Raw genomic sequence first — 17,712 nt, 5'->3', positions numbered from 1 at the left:
AATTAAAACAAAATTTGTTGAATAAGTCCTTCATATAATACTCAAATTTTCAAAAGTCAGCTTGGTAATTACTCAAAAGTTGTAAAAAGCAACTGAAATGTATTAAATTTAAAAGTCAAGACCTTTTTTTATTTATTGAAACCCTAATTCATGGTATTCAATTGTTTTTTTACAAATACAAATAAAACTTCATCTCCTTCATAGCAGCAATTTCAAAGTTCAAATTGCAGGTTAGTCATCGTTTTTGTTCCTCCACGTAGAAAACTTTATTCTTTTCGACTCAAGTTACTTGTTCTTCTAAGTAGCATATACTAATAGATTGTTTTGACTACTTTTTTTGTGGGGATGGATTATATATATATATTTCACATATATATAGTTTTCTTCAATTTTTATGCAATTTTACCTGTTTATAAATATTTACTGTAATTATATTATTTTATAAAATATTATAGATTAAATACTTATGGGGCTTACGCCTCACTGAGGCATATGTAAAACGCCGCACCTTGTGCCCACACCTTTTAAAACACAGGTGCAAACATCTCCAGAATAGCAGCAGATTAAATATGTACATGAATTCTAATCTCAGAATGGCAATCAGAATACAACAATGTAATTCATCATTCTGGAGGCTGATGATGAAATACTAGTATCTTTGAAAAATAAATAATTGTGTATTATGATGGCTGGAGGTTTGAAAGACATAATGAAAAAACATTATCAAAATTCATGCAGTATAACTACAAGGTAGTGTACAAGCATACAACACATTGCAGAAAAATAGTGAACATGAGAGCATGGTATCTTCTCAGTTAGAGCACGAATAGTCGAACTCGTTCAGGGTCCTATGTGAAATCTCATCTTTTTTCTTACCCTGTTGCTTGATTCCCGCCGATCTGCACCAATTCTAGTTGCACCAATTAAATACAACTTACAAGTCTACAATCTTACCGTATGCCACTCGAGGCACAGGGGCCTAGCAATTCCGCCTGCTACTTCAACATAACAATAGCACTAACATAGTTTATCAAGTACATGAATGCAGTGATAATAACTCAAGAAGCTGGAACGACTGGAATCTTTCGAGCATAAGCCAACACCATCACAAAGTCCTTTGCTGATGAACCAATAATTGCTGGTATTCTTTCGGATGTAGTAGTTTGAAGCCACATATCAACCAAACTGTTAAGTGGTAAACTGGGGGCTATTGATTGTCCCATACATCTAATCTCAACCTACAAATAAACTCGAGTCAGCACAACAAAAAGTAAAACAATTAAATCATGTATGTTTTCTTCAGTCAAGTTTATTGCAAGAACTCTCTCTCTGTCACACTTAGGGGCAACCATACTTGTCACTTACGGGTCATCTTCTTGGTAACCAGAAAGGAACATATTACAGTTAACATTGAGCATTACACATTATAATTCCTCATATTGCACTCACGTAATGTAGACACTTACCTGACCCAAAGTTGAGTTCAACCCGTTCAAAACCAGACCGAATGAACATTGCACCCAATGGCAATTAATATTATAGAAAATCATGTTCCCCACTAACCTCAATTGAACATCACCAAGGAAGATGTATAATGTGAATAAATGCACGTGTTGTTCATTGATTTATAAATAACTAAAATCAAGCCAATTACCTCGTCTTCGCTCTTAAGATCCAACTTCCTCACCAGGTATTTTTGGATGAAAGAAACTGGAATGTTACCGTCTCTGCAACAGCGGAAGATATGAGAAAAATTATGAGGAAAATTTGGAAGAATTCATGTCATAAAATATTATAAATATTGGTCCCTTCCTACTACAAATGGACTACTCAATCTTAATTTTGGTGCACAGAAAGTTTCCCAACATGAGCTTCTCTTTCTACGTGTCTTCCACTGCTGACAGCTATGGCTTATCCATCCCCAATGATTATCTTAAGTCGCCTTCATTATTTTTCGTCATGCCTCCATTATCCAAGCCTTTGCAGATCCTTGCTAGTTATACATCCAAAACTACTTTGTAAGTCAGATTACATGCGAATTTAGGTGCCATCAGGCCCATCATTATCAGATTATCTTTTCAGCAACTTCCAGAGCAGACCTCTTTTTCTGCATTGCCATTTTACCTTTTTCAAATCTTCCCAAAAACTACTCTTTTTCCATTTAGCCTTCTTATGAACCGTCAGCATATCAAATTGCAGCACTGACGTGGAAGAAACCAGAGAATTCTGAGGCTTGAGGGGCGTAGATTAAAAAGCAACTGTGGTAGTGTAGCTGGGAAATAGGCAAGAAGATGGAAAACAAGAAATTATGAATGCAGTAATGCTAGATCACAACTATTGCTACTTCTAGCCTTCTAAGAAAAAAGTAGAAACAAATGAGTTTAACAAATAGACACTCTATAGTACACTATTGTTGTACTTCTTAAAAAATTAGTATAATTACACATAAGATATTAATGTCACAAAAGGGGATATATCCCTATAAAAGGAGAATACATATCAAAAGGAGCTATGCAAGAATATTGCTCTCTACAGAAGCCATTCAACGGCTTGGAGGAATCAGATTGGTTTACCAATGGTACTTCTAATACCAGAAGAAAGTGGTACAAGGGGGAATGTATTATAAGCCAATGTTTTCATCATTCACCTGATTGGTCAAATAACTGTGAACACCACATAAGATCCAGCAAGAGACTGAGTTAGCAACTATATGAGAGAGAGAGAGTTCATAGAGAGAGGCAATACGTAAGGAGCTATCTTAAAATCAAGAGAAGAGGAGCTATCTTAAAATCAAGAGAAGACAAGGAACATAAAGGCACTTAACTAGGCATGAACATCCATTTTATTATACTACCCAAGGTGGCGCAGGTTATCACCATGAAGCAAGTAGCTGGCTTATAGTTTACAGCAACTTTGCAAGACAGGTCTCTCATAAGTAGTTGCAATCCCTAAGAAATACTGGCCTGTAAAAGAAAATCCTATTCTGAAAGGGGAGAATAAATCCTCCAGCATTTTGTCCCAGTAACCCATCTAGTACCTTAATTCTTATCTTCAGCATCTATTAGCTATGCTCCAGAACTGGCTTCCTCCACAGTTAGGAAATCCAAATTATAACTGACGTTCACATCATAACCATCTTGGAAGGTAGGTATCGGACTCACCCATCCAGTTGACTAAAATAGATAAAAGACCAATCACTGGCTTACTCCAATTGTTTAGAGCATCTAACACTATTCCAAGACCAAATGCAAAAGACTTGGTGAGAATCCACTAAGTAATTTTCTTAAATTAATGCCCCGGGTCACCCTTCGGGTTGCTCCATAGGTAAATGCCTCATTGAAGCCAGTTGGTCTCCTTCACAAAGGTGTGGTTAGAGCCCATTTGATATAGAAAAACATAGGTAACTTTGTAGTAAGAAATTCTTTACACTCAAGATTGTATTCAGTCATCAAAGCGCAAGGGTCATGTTACTGCATGTCAAGTCCGGATGCTCTCTGCCCACACGGGTTTCCTAGGATAAGATTATGGTCCCAAATAGCATACCCAACTGAGTTTAACCAGCTGGTTCTCTCCAATTTCAAAAGCAGGGCTAGTTATACACCCATATCTGAGTGTAGCAACTGTTGAATAACGGAAAAGAAGTGTGCAGGAAAGCGTCCAACAAACAAACATAGATTGATACGCGGAGCTAAAGAGAACCTACAGAACTGGCTCGACAGAACTTTCCTTAGACTGAATTTGCGATACCCGAAAATCATCTTTCATCAAAAAGAAAAAAAATGAAAAAAACAACTAAGTAATCCACCCAGAAAAGGACATCAAACAGTTCTAGAAAGATAACAACACCTTGTAAAAACAAAAAGAAGTTAAATGAAAAAGAAAAACTAGAAAAAAAGAATCAACAACATAAAAAACCAAACCAAAAGGCATCAACAACATAGAAAAACATTGACCAGAAGCACAAGCAGAAAAGAGATGTGAAAGCTGTGGCATATATTGTTTTTACTTTTTATTTTTTTATATTGGTTTTACTTTATAGTTTTTGAAATAAGATGACAAAGAAGACCAGTTTCCTCGGTGCTTTTGGAAATCACCATTAAATCTAAAAAGGGCAGCTCTGTGCACTAAGCTCCCGCTACGCGCGGGGTCCAGAAAAGGACCGGACCACAAGGGTCTATCGTATGCAGCCTTACCTTGCATTTCTGCAAGAGGTTGTTTTCATGGCTCAAACCATTAAATATCTCCATTTAAAATTGAATATCGAGAGGCATCTTGTACATATATATTGACTTGGTATATCTACTAATACTAAGTTAGAATACAAATATGGTTCTTTTATCCCCTAGGGCTTTTGTTCAATGGAAAATATAGTCCAGCAGTGCAGACGCATGTCAAGAGTTTGAATCCTCTTATTAACCAAGTTTGGCATTTAAGTGGAGAAGTATAGAGGGACAGGTCATTATCCACCGATTTTCGAAGCTAAGAACAGCACAGATTCACAGTTATAAAAACTTATGGTTCTTTTACAAAAAGTGGGTGTAGAAATGAGGTGATAGATTAACCATGGTTTATTATGGTTGGAGAGTGTAGAGTACCTTTCGTTTTTTCAGTAGTTGGAAAGTGTAAATATAGCACCATGAACCTGAATTAATAAGTTGTAGTTTCATTTCGCAAGTAGAAGTTTCACATGGCCTAACATTCAATTTGATACAGAAACCGCATGAATACCACACTTGAATGAATTGCACAGTGGTTGACAGGTCACAGGTGGATACAGCATTCAGGATGTAGAGGAATCTACATCTAAGATAAAGTTTTTACTTTTTTGGACTACTTTTAAGTAAATTCCACAAGCTAATTCAGGGAGAACTGGATAGCGATCGATCTGATTATAGGAACCCGTTATACTAACATTTTATGTTAGAACAGAGAATTAGTACGATTTCAAAGTCAAATCAGCACGTTCAATTTAGATTATTACTTTCGGCCATTGCTGGTCTATAAACAATTACCCCCTAAATGATGTGAGAATATACTGACCAGATGTGATTAAATGCTCAAAATAAAGGTAATTTAAATCAACTGCCCAGCTTGTTAACACAGCACAATGAATGTACTCAGATTTAGAGCATATTCTATTATAAAGGTCAGTTTCAGTGCTCCTGACGCAACATTAAGTAGTTAGCATAATTAGCTTCTACTCCCTCCGTTCCAATTTATGTGAACCTGTTTGACTGGCACGGAGTTTAAGAAAAAATGAAGACTTTTGGAATTTGTGGTCCTAAACAAGTCAAAAAGGGGCCCAGAGTATTTGTGTGGTTATAAAAGCTTCTCTTTAAGAGTAGAATCGTAAGTTTAAGCTAAATTGTTACCAAATTTAGAAAGGGGTCATTCTTTTTGGAACGGACCACAAAAGAAATAGGTTCACATAAACTGGAACGGAGGGAGTATTATTTATCTTTATGCAATGTGACTATGACTTCTCCATAGCCACCGCAGTAGACAAGTTGCAGAATTGTGCAGTGCTGGAAAGAAATGATATATCACCTTCGTACCTCAGGTTGGGTAGGAAAAGCTTATCAAATTTGGTAAGACGGAAATTCATGCAGCTAAAATGTTCTTGGTACAACCTTTGTGAATTCTAAGAGCATAATCAGGCATATTAAGAGCATCATCATCAGAAGTTTGTTTCAAGGAATAAAACGCACTTACTTTATTCTCAAGTAACTCCCAGAAATCTGTGGCAAGGGTGTATCTCCCTCCCTGACACAAATAATTTGGAGAATTAAAAACATTGGAAATTCACTCGTCTCAGCAAAAGTAAAACAGAAAAATTCTATAAGATAAAAGCAGATTCTCACTGGTCTTCAGAGGCCACTAATGAGAACCATATTGGATAGATTCTTCTTTCACATCTGGCACTGGTTGCATCAAGCACAGTTTGCGGTGAAATATTAAACTCTCCAAAAGCTGATGCCTTCTTTTGGCGAATTCTACGTGATTTCTTAGGTTTATCAAATTCTTGAGGACCAGGATCATCATTATTATCATCCTTGATCTTCAATTTGTGCCCATGTTCTTTGACTTTAGTTTTACGGACATGACCCTCACGGTCATGGGACTGCACACCTTCTGACTTAGCGGTAGAACCCTGTGAGGAAAACCTCGATGATTTGCTCCTGTTTGCTGCTTCTACCAAACAATTTAAAGGTTTCCACAAATCAACTTTGCCTTCCCACTGTTTACTGCCGTTTGCAATTTCTTTATCAGGTGTAGGGTGGTCAGAAGGCTCACCACTGGAAGAATTCTGCAAAAAAATTGACATGATTGACTGTGACAATAATACTGCGGGTCTTTGCATAACATTGACCAACGACAAGGCCTCAACGAAGTCCAAATTGAGGCATAGCACCTAACATCTGAAGAACATGACTTACCAGCCTTATGTTCTGAGTGAACTTGTTCAAAGTCTCAGGTGAGCTAGAGCTATCCAGTTGATCTTCTCCAGAACCTTCTTCTTTCTTGACAGGTTTCTCAATTGAAAAGGTGGAACCCCGTAATGTTTTTCTTGCCACCGATTTTGATCTTCTTCCTGTCATTCCAGTTTGTGTAGATACTCTTGGAGTGCTGACCACAAGTGACGAGAGCGATCTCTCCTTTCTCCTTACTGGCAATGCAACTGAAGGCATAATTTCAGGTGCGTCCACCTTTCGCCTCTTATAAGGGAATACCTTTGCTCTCACATCTTGCAGATTGTGATCTGGCCTGTTGTAAAATAATTAAAAAAGCAAATAACATTCTCAGGGAAAATTTTGTCTTCCACCCAACCGTAGAAGAAAATATAACATGCATAAGATGCAGCTACATGCATGAAAAAGCAGAACAAAATCGTGACAGAAAATGAAGATTAACTGAGTTGTAGCCTAACGTAACTGGTGAAACTTGATGAGCTATGGGTGCTTAAGTAATAAATTTTACCTATCATCATACACACACAAACACACATACACACACACAGAGACTCATTTTTTTAATGAGACATGTCATCATGTGTTGTCCACATATTATAGTTTGCTCTCTACACTCCCATCTGTTGTGTGATGCCTCTCCTTTACTACTTCAGAAGTTTCTCAGATAATCAAAAGTGAACTTTTAACCCAGCAGCTACAGATTCCAATTTTATTGGATGATATAGAAGTCGGCTGATGTTTTCTGCTGCCAAGTTTTCCTCCTTATATTCCCAGAATCAATCTCTTCTTGTTACCTTATTGGTCTTTCTTCACAGAACCTCCAAATTGTATCAGGAATTAATTGTAAATACTGATCCAAACCCGTAACTTGGTAAAAGGCAAATATTGTTGTTGTGGGATCAACATTGTTTTAAGGGTTGAATATGTGGCCTTAAAGACCTAACATATCCACAAGAGAAAAAATCAGATCTGACAAAGGGTGCAACAAGTAGCACACAGAGGAAAAAATGAGAGTTGTCCACCTGAGATGGTTTAACCATGTCGCTAAGCAGATCTCCAAATACATTAGTTCGTAAGGTACTAAAAGGAGAAGAGAGGCAAACCTAAACCCGTATGGAGGGATTTGTTTCAAAGACCAAATAACTTTCGTGATAAATGTGGATTTAATAAGTGCAAAAATAGTGAAGCAAAGGATCCATATAGACGATAAAACTAGTTGGGATTCAGGCTTCGCTGTTGTTACACTAACATTATGTCCTTTGTCCACCAAAAGTCTTTTTAATGTGATAAGAGATCTGCATGTCAGTGTGGAGACAAGTATCAAATTTAGAGAGCTTATAGTTTTACAGAACTCCTTATTTGCATTATTAGACAGATTATTTAGTATTGGAGTAAACTAGATTGAATAGATTTGAACAGATATAGAGGATTCACTACAGATCCCAGTTAATTTCGGATGGACACATAATTGATTGAATGATTAAACATGCTGTTTCCGAGTCTCTAGTCATTGTAGTGACACATAAGAGGAAAGCTACCCCCTAGAGCACTATGATCTGTGCTCAGTATTTTTAGAGAAATCCTAATCCATCTACGTCCAGGAAACTCAAAATGTCAACAAAAATTTAGCATGCCTGTTTCTTTAAAGATGGACTTCATAAAGAAGAAAGGTGAATGTGGTAGAGGAAAGAAATTCCCAACTTTGATGAGCATGTCATATTGCTCTCTAATTAAACATAGAATAATCTTGAGCCAGCAATAAGTGTGAAGACCACACATATATCCAGGCATAAATAACCATACTGAAATCACATAGCTGCAGTTTTCACCTAATTTCTTTCCCACGAAAAAAACCTGTACTTTATAGCTGCATACCAAACTCCAAAGAAGCGGTGAACATGGTACAGGCTTAATGATGTTAAGTTTGGTAGGTGTAGAAAATTACGTTAATCAATATAGATGGAATCTTTTAGTCGAACTCTCTAAGTGAACATGGCACACACTTCATGATGTTATGTTTGGTAGGCATAGAAAATTAAGTTAGTCAATATAGATGGAATGTTCTAGTAGAACTTCCAGGCGGCGGAAAAAAAGTTTCTGAAAAATATCTAAAGCTAAAACTTTCTGCACGAATACGCCCACTGAGTACTTAAGCACACTCTTTGCATTTAAGAAAAGAGAAAGGGAAAAGAATAAGAGCTAGAAGATAATATGACCTCAATTTCTCTAAAGGAACACAGCCTAAGTCGATATTGCAAATCGGACAGCATTCCGTTTCTTCATCAGACAACTTCTTGTAGATGCATTTCCTGCAAACTGAGTGAAGTTCCAGAAGGAACAGTCTCAAAACAGTAGTCATCTTTTTTGCAAAAAAAAAACAATTGCTAGTTTCAATAATACTCAAACCAAAATGCAGAGAGACAACATTTTTATGTAAAGGGAAAAAAAAGAAAGTAAGCTAAGTTCAACTCATTATGTTTCACACCATATACATGAATGCAATATCGTAATCTCTTGTACAGAAAATTAACTTTCTAGAAATGCTTACATGAATAAAGAAACATCACGGTCTCTTGCGAGCAAAAGACAGCAATTTAGCAATAACTTAAATTAACACCTCTCCAGGACTCCAATTTGTAACTGAGATCACATTATCTAAAGTAGCAGAAAAGGAAAATATATATTGTACGATACAAATAAATCAAGTCAGTCAAGAGCATACTGTTGAAGCTTCGATTAGACACTACGAACTGTCCTGATCAGCTCAAAACATGTATCTCCCTAGACACAAAAATAAGCAAATATAGCTGAAACGAAAACATCTAAAAAAAATCACCAATTTCTCGTAGATAATTATTAGCACAGAGGAAATAACATGTGATATACTGAAATGGGATCGATCAAACAGATAGTTCGTTCCCATTTAGCAGGCAAAGAGTTGTACGCAATTCCAAAAAAGTAAACCCAGATCGTAAAAATGACTGAAACAGTAATCAGAAAACGGAAAGCAATTCAAAATTCAAACAGCTCACATTGAGCAGCAGCAGTATATATAAAGAGAGAAAATTAAAAGGGGACTCACACGTATGAAGACATTCGGAAATAGTAGTTGCATCTCTGAAGAGCTTATGACAAAGAGGGCATGTCATGCATGCCCCAATCCTATCCCTTCTCACATTCACCACTTGATTCGACATTTATATCTGTATTTCTCAGTATATCAGCTAGCTCCCCACTCTCAATAAACAGTTTCGAGTTTATAATTTAGACCCTTAATTTTATCTCTCAAATACACGTACTCAAGCGGTGCATGCTAGAAACGCCACCGTAACACATGGAATTTACGTTCATTCCTCGCTATTTATCTGCATTCAACCCACAAATAAAGAACGTCACAATTATCACACCCAAAGTCAGCTTTGCGACAAACAACAGAAACTGATTTAACAACAACAGACCAGTTGAATCTGAGATTTGATTTGGGGTAAAGGGAACGTGGATTAGATGATCTCTTGTTGCTGTGTATATAACTGCGTTGTTGTGTATTTGGGTTTGGGAGTCGAAATCGAGGGTGTTTTGGTTTGGGTTGGGTTGGGTTGGGGGGGGGGGAGCTCATGAACGAAACCGAATACTTCTGTGCTTTTTATATTACACTAAAGTAATAATTATAATGTTATTTTTTGGTTTTATTAAATGCTATGTATGTAATATGAGGGCTGGCCGGCTGGGTGTTAAAATGCGCCGTGGAGAATGGGGACGAAGAGTGTGGGCTGCTGATTAATATTCGTTGTGTTTCGTATGCGTGAGCGTGACGGCTGTGCTGCTTAAGGGCCACAGAGAGGGTGGTCTGGATATTAATTGCATCTAGCGGCGCACGTTAGCTTGCTAGGAGATTTTTTCTAAGAAAAACATTTTTCGTAATTAATCTCAACTAAGTGATATGTAATTTAACTTTAGTTAACAACTATTTGGTTTAAATAAAATACATGTGTAAGTGATTAATTTTTATGTACTTTTCTTAAAGAAAAATCAAAAAAGAAAAAGAATTCTTTTACGTAGCATTTATATTACGTACTTGAATACCTCAAGGAAAAAGATGGAGATGTAGAAGTTGATTGACTGCCTGCTTTTGTTGTTAGTTCGAATTTTCTCTTCTTCTTTTTTTATTTAATTTACATACTGTGGAAGAATTTTACGTCGCTATTTTAATCGGCCGCAGCATGTTACTTACTCCCTCTGGTCCATTTTAACTAATTTTTGGCATTTTTTTTTTGTATTTCACAATATTTAATTTTTTCAGATATAAAAAAAGAATTAACTTCTTCTTTCCAAGTTTGCCCTTGAAATAAAGAGCTTACGAATAGTTTTTTATATTTTCAATGAGCAAATTAAGATTAATATGATCAATTTCATTGTTAATTAATGCTAAAAGATGAATTCCTTAATACATATAAAAAAATCAAAAAAATAATTTAATTTGGACCGGTGGGAGTATTATTTTTCTAATTTATTGCTCCATAAGTAATTGTCAGCGATAGTAGGAGTATAAAATTTTATTTATTGCTGTAAGTATATATTCCTCAAATACATTAATTAATTCTTGAGATGGGGGAAAGGATTCATATTAGAGTTGAATTTGCATAGAATTCACCGTTTTTTAGAAACAGAGTAACGCGGTTCGGATCCATGTTCGAACTAGGAGATGTCCGAACAACTCAAAGTCAAAAGTAAATCCTCTTCTACTGTACATAATGAGAACGTGTCTCTTGAGCCCTTTACCAAATTAAACTACCACTTGGTGTTTCAATTATCACTAAAGTAACTCTTGTTTTTTACTTCTTCAAGTCAAATTTATATTTTATAATCATTTGGGAGGTGTAATTGATTATTAGTTCTGCCCTTAAATTAGAATACTCCTAGACAACTTCCAACATAAACCAACTTTTTTTCATTAATTTTAATTCTTCAACTTTAAAAAGTTAGCCGCTTGATCTACGCGACGAGACAATTTATATATATATATAAAATTAATCAACTAAGTCGATTAATTCAAATTCATACCGTGTAAGAACCTTTAAGGGTGAAGCTCTTACTATCAAGATTTTTTTTATTTTCATAGCTCAAACCCAAGAACTTTATAAGATCTATTTGTTTATCCGTAAAATAGTACAGTTGAATTTGTTACGTGATTTATAAACAAGCGAACTGATTTGATCCAAAATGATAAATAAATTAAATTAAAAATAAGACTTAGCATTTAAATCAAAGGGAATGGCAGGCTTGGCTCCGAGAGCGATACTTTCAAGGACAGAAATAAGAGCAAAAAGTAAAGTTGTACTATTATTTAGCTTGAGAATAGAATGTAGCATAAGTTGTTGGAAAAATTAGTTGATTATGGAGAATAAAAGGTTTAGCTTGAGGCGTGTCAAGGACACTGTAAAACGCACATAACTTTTTTCAAGAGATCCGTTCGGGCTCCATAATATATCGTTGGAAAGCTATTTCAAAGGCCTACAACTTTCATGCTTTGAGTTTTCCCAAATTACTAACTCATTTTCACTAAAACCTGCTGGAATACGAACCTTCTGCAAACTTAGTCAATTTTATCGAATCTTATGCACCTCACTTTCCATCTTGATTTTAAAATAACTATTTTCACCCATAATCATCCCAATAGGACTTCATATGTCTAAAATATCAAATTAATACCTATTTAACATATCCACACCTAGTCTGAATGTACGGGGTGTTACATTATCTCCCCCTTGGGATCATTTGTCCTCGAATGATTGTCCTGATTGTAACTTCTGCTACCTCCGGACCTTAAACGGGTTTGGTGGAAACATGAACTTTCATTAACACTTGTATACTAAACTGAATGAATACCTGATTACTGAACTGTTGCAATACTGAACTGAATGACTACTGCATTGACTGAATATTGGTCTGCCATGGATACGTGAATACTAAACTAACATGGATATATAAATATTGAACTAGCACGAATATTTGAGTAATCTAAGTACTAAGCTGGCATGAATGTCTAAGTATTGGACTAACATAAGTAGTTGAGTATTGAGCTGACATGAGTATCTGAGTACTGAACTGACATGAATATCTGAGTACTGAACTAACATGAGTATCTGAGTACTGAACTGACATGAGTATCTGAGTACTGGAAACTTGAATGTTATAACATGACACGTGAAATGCTGGTTGTACCACCACTAATTATGGTAGAAACTCCAACTCATAAGCTAATTGACCGATCCTTCGCAAGAATCTATATGGCCCAATATAGCAGAGACTATGCTTCCCCTTCTTCCCAAATCTCATAACGTTTTTCATAAATAAAACTTTCAGAAACACCCAATCATCAACTTGAAACTCTAGGTCTCTATGTTGCACACTCGAATAGGACTTTTGGCGGCTCTGAGTTTTCTTCAAACACTCTTAAATCAACTTAACTTTCTCCATTGCTTGATAGACTAAATTTGGTCCCAACAATTCCTCTTCACCAACTTTGAACCAACCAATTGGCGATCTACACCTTCGCCCATACAGAGTCTCTCAAAGTGCTATCTTGATACTAGAATGGTAGGTGTTATTATTAGCAAGGTCAATGAGAGGTATGTGATTATCCCAATTACTTTAACATCAAGGACATATCCTCAATTGTTTGAATAATGTGCTCTGCCTGACCATCTTTCTGAGGATGAAAAACTTGTGCCTAATCCTTTCTGAAAGCACTTCTAAAAGTTCATTTTAAACTGAGCACCACAATCGGAAATGACGGACAACGGAGTCCCATACATCAGACGATTTCCTGAATGTACAACTTAGTATAATCTTCTACTGAATTTGTAGTTTTTACTGGCAAGAAGTGTGCTAACTTGGTAAGTCGATTTACGATCATCCAATCAAATCATGCTTTTAAAATGAGCAAGATAATCCCATTATAAATTTCCATATTTACCATCTCCACTCAAAAGTATATGTATCCTGGGATGAAACACTAGACTTTCTGTTGCTCGACTTTCACTTGCTGACAATTCGGACAATTAGCCGCAAAGTCTGCGATGTTCTTTTTTTTCTTTTTCTTTTCATGTCGTTCAATCAATCAATCTCCTTGGTCATGATGCATATTTGGGAAACCTGGATGGAAAGAATATCTGGGATTATGGGCTTCTAACATGATTTTTCCTCTTTAAGTCCATCTATGTCTGGAACACACAATCTGTCTTGATACCTCAAAGTACCATCATCTCCCCCTTATTCAGAAGCCATCGTTTTATACTTGCGAATCTACTCTTTCAAATGCAACACATAGGGATCATCAAACCGTTTCTTCTTCACTTCGGCTACTAAGGAAGAACAAATTCTATTCTGGACGATAATTCCACCATCTTCAGAATACGAAAGCCAAACTCTTTGCTTGGCTAAGCGGTGAACTTATTTCACCATAGTTATCTTATCTGTCTCAATCATGAGCTACACTCCCATACTTGATTATCATTCTAAGCACTTCCTGAAAACACTTATAGCATTATTGCGATCTAAGTCTTTGACTTGTACTCCACAATTAGAGTCTCGTGCAATGGCTTTACCCTCATAACACATAAATAGGCATGATTTTATAGCTTTTATTTGATCACTTTATCATCAATAACTAAACTCGGTGATCATTCGACTCACTTTGTGTTTCTTACACATGCTATACATAATCTTTATGGTAATTATACAATTTTCCCTCATTACCGAACTAATTTTCTTTTTCATATTCCATGCTGACTATTTGGGTTTCAAATCACTAACTGGACTTACAAAAAACATTTCACATCACCCCTTAGACCAAAGGTCTTATACTTGCAGATCCTTCCTTTTTTCAGGATTCTAACAACTTTCTTTATCTTCTGCAACTCTTTGCACTTTACGTTAATGACGACTCATCTCCCAACTTACCTCTGAGAAATCTTTCTTACTAGGAAAAACTAAATTATTTACATAAACGGAAAGCTTATGTCTTCATAACTATCCTACATAATCGTAATGATTTAACTCTGCCCATACTGTCAATCCTGGAGAAATCACATTTCGATAATTCCTAAAGGCTATTCTTCTATAGTTTGCTCTCTCACTGCTAGCTGATTTTTTTCCACTACCACTGTACCTCGGGTTTAACTTAAACTCTTTGGGCTCTGACACATGCGTTCGGTATTTTCAAACTGCCATCCACTCACTAGAGATAACCTGGATAAAAGGATCAAATCTCACCTCTACTAGCTCAGCTGAAATTGCTAATTCACTGTATCTACTCAAAACTTACTTAATATACTTTTACTAACCACCTGCTAGCATCATATTTTCTTCTCCTACTTTGAATAACTAAAATGAAGCATAAGCTTACTCCTAACTTTCCTTATCATCTGACCATATTCTTTTGCTACACACTATCATTTTTTTGAAGTATGTTCATGGATCACACTTAGGGAAATTCATCTGTCTTAAACAAAATTAGAATATCTAACCCCAAACTTTCTATATAATACAAAATCATATCATACTATAAACATCCGCAGTAATCACTTAGTCACATAACCTAAGGGGGAACTGCCATATCTTTTATCTTATGTCAATAACTGCTTCTTATAGTAGCTTACTAGCGTGGTACTTCTAGTTCTGATTCGAATAATTCTAAACAACTTAAAATTATTCCCTGAAATTCAATATTGGCTGCTCTTGGTTCTCATTTCATACATCATATCTTCTTGTCATTTGCATGAGTTTTACGAAATCACATCTTTGGTAATAACAAACGTTTCTGACTCCTAGGTATTTTCCCCTTAGTTTCCCCTTTTTTTCTTCCAAAACTATAATGACCAATTCTAGGCCATTTGCGGTCAAATTCTTAACCTGCTACACTGTAGGGTTTGACATACAAATACACTACCACACACATCTGATAAATCACTTTATGCACCATCCGGTGAGTCTTGGGTCTTAATCCCTAAAACATGCGAAGTTTTCGCTATAATCATTGTTACTTACATTTTCTTTGAGAACCCATATGCATCACTGTATACTCACAAGTCACCAGAAATTTTGATGCACTGAAAATGGATATTTGGTAACCATATAACTAAATACTGGAGTACTGAATAACCATAAACTTGCTAACTGAAAGACTGTATAACTGAAAACTGAGGTAAACTGATAACTATAAGACATGATAACTATTTTTGTACTTTCTGATAAGGTTATGCTCTAATCTGTACTACTATCCATTGCATCCCGCTTTTAACATCCTCTCAAGTCTCATATTTACCAACCTTTACTCCATAATTATACCCCAATGGGCAACTATCCTCTTTAGGACCTTAGGTTTCTCCTGCGCATCGCTTGGGCATCCAATACGTTTGGAATTCGATAGGAATAGAAGGTTAGCTATTGCTCTAAGCTTCATGGTACGATCTAGAGTAGAAAGAAATGAGACAATCCTAGATGTCTTGGTAGTTAACCATTTATATGAGTGGCCGACACACACATATAAAGGAAACTCCACTAGACATCGCTTCATAGACTCCCTAGGACTCTTGAACCTATTGATCTGATACCAAGGTTTGTCACGCCCCGAACCTGGGCCTGGGCGTAACACGACACTCGGTGCCTAACTACATGTGACCGAGCGAACCAACTAGCTGGCTGAATCAACATGTGATATCATAACATACTAAATGCGGAAGATAAACTAACATATGCTGATATACTGAAAGTCTGGATGATATAATCAAAGGGCGGAAATACTAATATAATTCTAAAACATATTTGTAGCCAACATAACTTAATATGAAAAGTCTGAGACTCTGTCTAACTGTTACTCTAGTCTATGAAGCCTCTATTGAAGTACTGAAAACACTGACTATTTGTAAATACTGAAAGGTTGTAAAGTAATGATAATGCCCCGAGAGAACTGGGGATCACCAAATAGCTAGTACGAGAATCCTAGCGCTCTACGTCGTCGACCTGTAAATCATTACCTGCATTGTGAGATGCAGGCCCCAGGCAAAAAGGGACGTCAGTACATTTGAATTGTACTGGTATGTAAGGCAACTGGAAGAAAGAATTATAAATGCTGAAACTGAAACTAAGCTGATATCTGAGAATTGATAATTGATAATTGAAATTATAACTATTGAAACTGAAACTGAAATGATAACTAATAAATGATAAATGAAATGATAACTGGACTGATAACTGGTAACTGAACTGATAACTGAACTGATAACTGGTAACTGAACTGATAACTGATAACTGAACTGATAACTGATAACTGATATGATAACTGATAACTGAACGATAACTAATAATTGAACTGAAAGGAAGTAAGGATATGAATACTCTCTATTCTGAATGATGAACAACCTATTTATCTGAATATTAAACTACGGCCTCAGGCCCAATATATATATGTGCACAAACTACGACCTCGGGCCCAAGTATATATATACATAACTGTGACCTCAGGTCCAAAATGCATAAAGCATAAACTGCGGCCTCAGGCCCAAAGATGCATAAAGCATAAACTGCGGCCTTAGGCCCAAAGATGCATAAAGCATAAACTACGACCTCAGGCCCAAAGATGCATAAAGCATAAACTGCAGCCTCATGCCCAAATACAAGTGTTCAACATTCAGGGATTTAAAATCAGGAACTGAGAATCATACCGCAATATATGATAGTGAAATACTGAATCACATTGAGTTACATAATACTAGGATACTGAATAGGACTAGACTGAGACATGTATTCTTGAACTGATTATGAACACTGAAACTTCAACTGTTTATGGCATACTGAGTAATCTATACTAAGACTCGGGGGAATCAAACCCAAGTCTATATTGAATACGCACTGAGCTCACAACATTCAGAATGAAAGTTATGAACGAGTTATGAAGCTAGAGAATAGAAGCTCTACAACTATTCAAGGAACTAGGCTTAACTATATTTTTTTGAGGCAATTGATACGTCGTAAAAGAAACGTAGTGTAGGGAGAATCATTAATTTTCCCAAACATAGAGAGTTAGCCTCAAATACCTTAAATTCTTGCTCTTGAGCATAATACAACATTCGCCAACCCCTTCAACTTCAATCTATATCAATACAAGTCAAAGTGATTCCGTATTAGCAATAATACTCATGTTTTGGTCACTTAGGCATTTTCTCAAACACTTGGTGGCATA

General features: G+C 36.1%; 1 protein-coding gene across 3 annotated transcripts; it reads right to left on the bottom strand.

Moving 5' to 3' along the window:
- Positions 1 to 696: 696 nt before the first annotated feature.
- On the bottom strand, positions 697 to 10,185 carry LOC104240238 (E3 ubiquitin protein ligase DRIP2-like). 3 transcript variants are annotated; one of them, XM_009795022.2, is made up of 8 exons: positions 9,929 to 10,185; positions 9,553 to 9,835; positions 8,687 to 8,786; positions 6,438 to 6,765; positions 5,862 to 6,307; positions 5,713 to 5,763; positions 1,655 to 1,727; positions 697 to 1,238 (listed from the first exon to the last, which is right to left on the bottom strand). In XM_009795022.2, exons 2-8 carry the CDS (start codon positions 9,665 to 9,667, stop codon positions 1,059 to 1,061), a joined length of 1,293 nt encoding a protein of 430 aa, XP_009793324.1. In that variant the 5' UTR covers positions 9,668 to 9,835; positions 9,929 to 10,185; the 3' UTR covers positions 697 to 1,058. The 3 variants fall into 3 exon arrangements, with proteins under 3 accessions (XP_009793324.1, XP_070012105.1, XP_070012106.1); XM_070156004.1 differs by having other exon boundaries at positions 9,553 to 10,185; XM_070156005.1 differs by lacking the exons at positions 697 to 1,238; positions 1,655 to 1,727 and adding an exon at positions 1,841 to 2,272 and having other exon boundaries at positions 9,553 to 10,185.
- Positions 10,186 to 17,712: the final 7,527 nt, after the last annotated feature.

The sequence above is a fragment of the Nicotiana sylvestris genome, chromosome 9 (genome assembly GCF_000393655.2).
Source record: "Nicotiana sylvestris chromosome 9, ASM39365v2, whole genome shotgun sequence".
Classification (NCBI taxonomy): domain Eukaryota; kingdom Viridiplantae; phylum Streptophyta; class Magnoliopsida; order Solanales; family Solanaceae; genus Nicotiana; species Nicotiana sylvestris.
Note: the sequence above shows the minus strand (reverse complement) of the source record. Positions and strands in the feature narration are given on the sequence as shown.